Source organism: Chaetura pelagica, unplaced genomic scaffold (genome assembly GCF_000747805.2).
Source record: "Chaetura pelagica isolate M959 unplaced genomic scaffold, ChaPel_1.0 scaffold16, whole genome shotgun sequence".
Lineage (NCBI taxonomy): Eukaryota > Metazoa > Chordata > Aves > Apodiformes > Apodidae > Chaetura > Chaetura pelagica.
This window is the reverse complement of record NW_009953721.1, coordinates 2,132,444-2,136,940: the sequence shown is the minus strand read 5'-3', so window position 1 is coordinate 2,136,940 and position 4,497 is coordinate 2,132,444. Positions and strand designations below refer to the sequence as shown.

The following is a 4,497-nucleotide window of genomic DNA, read 5'->3' as shown; positions in this document are numbered from 1 at the left end:
TTTCACAAGCAAGAAACTAACAATGATAAACAGCACATACAATTAAAAGAAGCAGGGCTGAGTTTACCCAGAGAGATTTACCCAAGATATAAGATTAGAAAAAAGAATAAAAGCTAGAATGTGTGATTTTAGTCACCCAAAATTCCCATATATACCTGTGACAAAGCAGATAAATTTAAATAAGTTACTCTAAAAATGGATGGGCAAACATTACTTTTTCAAAAGGCAGATATCCAAATCCTCTGCCCCTAACATGTATTTACCATAATTGTTGTTCTCTTATAGGAAGACAGTCTCTTAAAGAAAATACCAATTTAAAAAAAAAAAAAGTTTTATCTAATTTTTGAGCTAGTTTTACATTTCACTTAATTCAAGCATTTTATCTGTTCATAATAGAAGAATATTCTACAAGTAAAAAATTCACAAAGGCACACTCAATATTTTGTTTTTTCCTCCCACTGCTAACAAGTTCCACCTAAGTAATAACAGAAAAAAACACTTAATTATGGTTTGGTTTTGGAAAAGAAGTATCCCGCCCAGTATTTCATGGGTATAGTTTCTTCACATCAAAAAAACCTACAGAAATAGGGTATTTTTGCTGGAAATTTCTTTCATGCTAAAAAAAGCCAAAGGAATGGGTCTGTCCCCCTTTTAAAGAAAAAGTTCAGTTTTGTTCTGTTTGTCAAGGCTGCAGACAGATGGAGCTTTAGCTTGAGCTTAAGCTAACTTAGCAGGGTGAGGGAAACTGTGGCACATTGCTTTGAGCAAATTGCTTCGTAAGACAGGTAAGGCTGTGAGAAGATAACAAAAGTTACAAACCACACCATGAAGGATGTTCAGATTCCAAAAATGCCAAAATTAGTTACAGAATCATGTAATAGTTTGCGTTGGAAGGGATCTTTAAATGTCATCTAGTCCAACATCCCCCTGCAATAAGCAGGAGCATCTTCAGCTAGGTCAGGTTGCTCACAGACCCCTCCAACCTGACCTTGAATGTTTCCAGGGATGGGGCATCAATCACCTATTTGGGCAACTTGTTCCAGTGTGTCACCAAACAAGCAAAGTTAACTTCACAGTTAACCAAACAGGTAACAGAGGTTTTGGAACCTTTTAGGGAGGTACCAAGTCAGGAGGACTTAGTAACTGTATCTAGAACACTATATAAGGCCAAGATTGCATATGTAACAGCAGGAGAAATACCAGATTTGGCATGGATTTAGCAAGACTAGGTCCAGTGGAGTCAGACCAACTAAAGGCAGGTTGTTTATGTAAGAAAGGATTAGGACAGAGGAAGGGAGAACAAAGGTGACAAAAGAGAGTGATAATAAGGCATGCAAATAATGTAGTGGAAGCTGCTCAGGGTACCTGTTGAGCAGCCCTACACATGACCACTGCCATTCTGGAGGACAATAAATCAAACCTGCTATTCTGACCACACTAGGCTGATTCTGTAGCACAGAAGAGTAGGGTAAGAGGTCCTTTCCCTGCCTAACAAGGTAACACCCAGGTTAGACTAATCATGCATTCCAACAGGATGTGTTAGTGCCCATTACAAATGGCACTGATCTGTTCCTAATATACACTTTCCATTGCACTTCAATACAAAATCAAAACTGCTTCTCCATGTGGACCTCAGCAATCAGTATGTATCATTGCAATGATACTTGCCTCAGTTAGGATAGTGATTTTACTAATTTTTGGCTAAGCCTAAAAATTACTTCAACTTTGAAACTAACAAAACTAAAAAGAACAACAACAATAAGTTTCTGGACTGACTACAAACAGCATCTTCAGTTTTCTGTATTAAACATATTTACAATATAAGTAAACAAAAATGCAGACTTCAGTGCATGGTTGAAAAAAAGCAGCGAAAAACAGAGGAACCATGCTGAAAATAATGCATAAACGAACTGTATGCCATGTGTCTCCTTACCCTTTTTCTCATGCTCCTGAAGAATCACTATTTTTGCAAGAATAACTCAGGTGGTGCCAACACAAATTCCATCTACTTGAGCAGCTGGGTTTAACTTTGCTCTGCTTTGTGTGGGAGATGCAATGATTGTCCATACCTTCAGAGGTTCTTATATACTCCATACTTATCTGAGTCTGCACTCTCCTTTCTTTAAGAGTAAATGAAATGCTGCTACACACCAAACTCAGCAATACAGGCCATAGGATTAGTGCCTATAAATCACCACTGGCATGGTCAGCCCTACACAGGAGTCAGGAATGCAGAAACTGCAACATGAACTTGGCAGCTGTGTTTTAACAAGCGCTACTTTGCACACACAGCTTTGCTGTTAACAGAATAATCTCAGATGATGTCTACATAGGCTGCAACTAGTCTTGTAAATGAGCTGTAGACATGCCCTAAATTACTGTTCAAACCAAAGCCTCAAAAAGGGACACAATTCAAATTGCAGTAAATAAAGTTGAATTCAGTTAGACAGGCACCATTTCTGACAATCAATATCAGAGAATAATTTTTTCATATTCCTGCTCACTCTGAAAATCTAATTTTGGCCAATAACAAAGACAACAAAGAATGTACTAGAATCATGTAACAGTATGGACCTACTTTAAAATGCATTCTAAAACACATTCTAAGTTTTTAGGAAAATTATCTTAGTTGAAAACAACTAGATGTTTTACTTTCACATAGTTTATTCTGAAAATGAAAAGGATAAGCTAAATTAAACACATTCTTATATGAAAATAAGCAGCTAGTAAAAGCTTCCACTGTTTTATATAAATTAGTTAAAACAAAACCACAAAAATAGAAAGCAACATATTACAACTTGTTGCCAATTAGCAACACAGTACACTGAGATGGTGAGTATACACTGTGAACGTACAGTCTTGAAAATCACTGTTTTCAAGGAAGTTCTAGAGCTTCTTCTCTCACATAGAGAAGATGGCAAACACAATTTTAGAGTGGAAGACTGAAAGTTGTTTGCCACATTAACTCTGTCACAATGTGCATTCTTACACTAAAAATAAAGTTAATGCTGTATATAGAACAGAAGACGCTGCGTTGTTTTGAGGATCTAATTATTTTACTTTTTTGCTTGTTTGTTTTCGCCTGCCTGGCATCTTATGTTACAAAATACATATATATACACAATTACAGAGCTTCCTCTGGTAGGAAAGGCCTTAATTTTCATTAAGAAAGCTAAACCAAATTTAACTTCAGATGCTTTATTAAGACATGGAGATTTAACATTTTCTTAATTACCTACAAAACTCTTTAATTAAATAACTTTGACACCACGTTTGCTATTGGAACAGAAAAAATGAATTAAATCGAACATATTTCACAGCTTCTCTACATAAGATAATTTTATTTTCTAGACAAATGTCTTGCTGTGTCTTACATTCTACTTTGAGAAGCACAATTTAGCAATAAGATGGTATGAGCGAACATGTAAAATGCTCAGAAATTTCTTATTTATTTTACATGTTTTTTAGAAAAAGTTGAAAGCTTTGAAAATGGTAACTACTTGAATGTAAGTTTGATGAACATTTCTACTTACATCTTCAGCTTTTGAACCTTGATCCTGCAAAGATTTTTGCAGCTCTTCAACCTGGGACTGCACTTCAAGAAGTCTCTGATTTACCAGTCTAGGAAAGAGATTTTATATTGTTTTTACAGGAAAAAAACCACAACAACTTTCAGGTCATCTACATAAGATATTTTATTCACATAAAATTTACAACAGTAGATAAAACATACAGTATTTCCAGAGATTATAGCTTGTAGTCATCCAGAACATTCTGATACTCATCCAAAACAACATAAATGCATGTATTAATAATTTCTCTACACGTGGAACAGAGTATCTAACAGTCAGTTTTACTATATGAGAGCTACTAGCTTACTGCTTTTACACAGCCATAGATTCCTACAAACCTGTGGCTCGGAAGGGATCTCGGGAGGTTGCCTAAATCCAACCTCCTCCTTAAAGCAGGTACACTTACAACAGATTGCTTGGGAGCCACATCCTGTAGAGATGTGGACATCTTTAAGTATGGATGTCCGACAAACACTTTGTGCCTTTTTTCTAGAGCCCAGAAATTACCCCAAGAATGTTTTTTTCCCTTGCATTTAGTCAGAATTTCACCATTTTCCATATTACGTCTGCTGCCCTTTGTCCTTCCACTGTCAATCTCTAAGATGCATGTGGCTCTGTCTTCTTAACACCTTTCAATCAGATAGATGTGGATCACAGTATTATCTCCTCTATGCCACCTTTTTCCTTGGCCTGAACAAAGCCAGATCTCACATTTTTCTTGTACTGGGGAATCCAAACTTGAATGCTATGTCCAGTATGTTCTTACATTTAGATGAAATTTAATGTGTTTCAATTTCTGCCATGTTTCTGGGCATCACTGAGCAGACTGTAGCTCCACCTCCTTTAGACATCCCATCCAATATTTATAAAAACTGACAAGACCTGCCCTGTGCCTTCTCTTTTCTGGGCTACACAGTCTCTTTCC

The 4,497-nt window shown here is 36.4% G+C and overlaps 1 protein-coding gene across 1 annotated transcript in view; it reads right to left on the bottom strand.

Annotated features, from left to right (window-relative positions):
* Positions 1 to 4,497, bottom strand: part of HOOK3 (hook microtubule-tethering protein 3) — a 68,524-nt gene that overhangs the window by 8,731 nt on the left and 55,296 nt on the right. Inside the window, exon 16 of the mRNA XM_010000475.1 lies at positions 3,534 to 3,621. Coding sequence (XP_009998777.1) covers positions 3,534 to 3,621 — 88 coding nt within the window. The remainder of the gene's footprint in view (positions 1 to 3,533; positions 3,622 to 4,497) is intronic.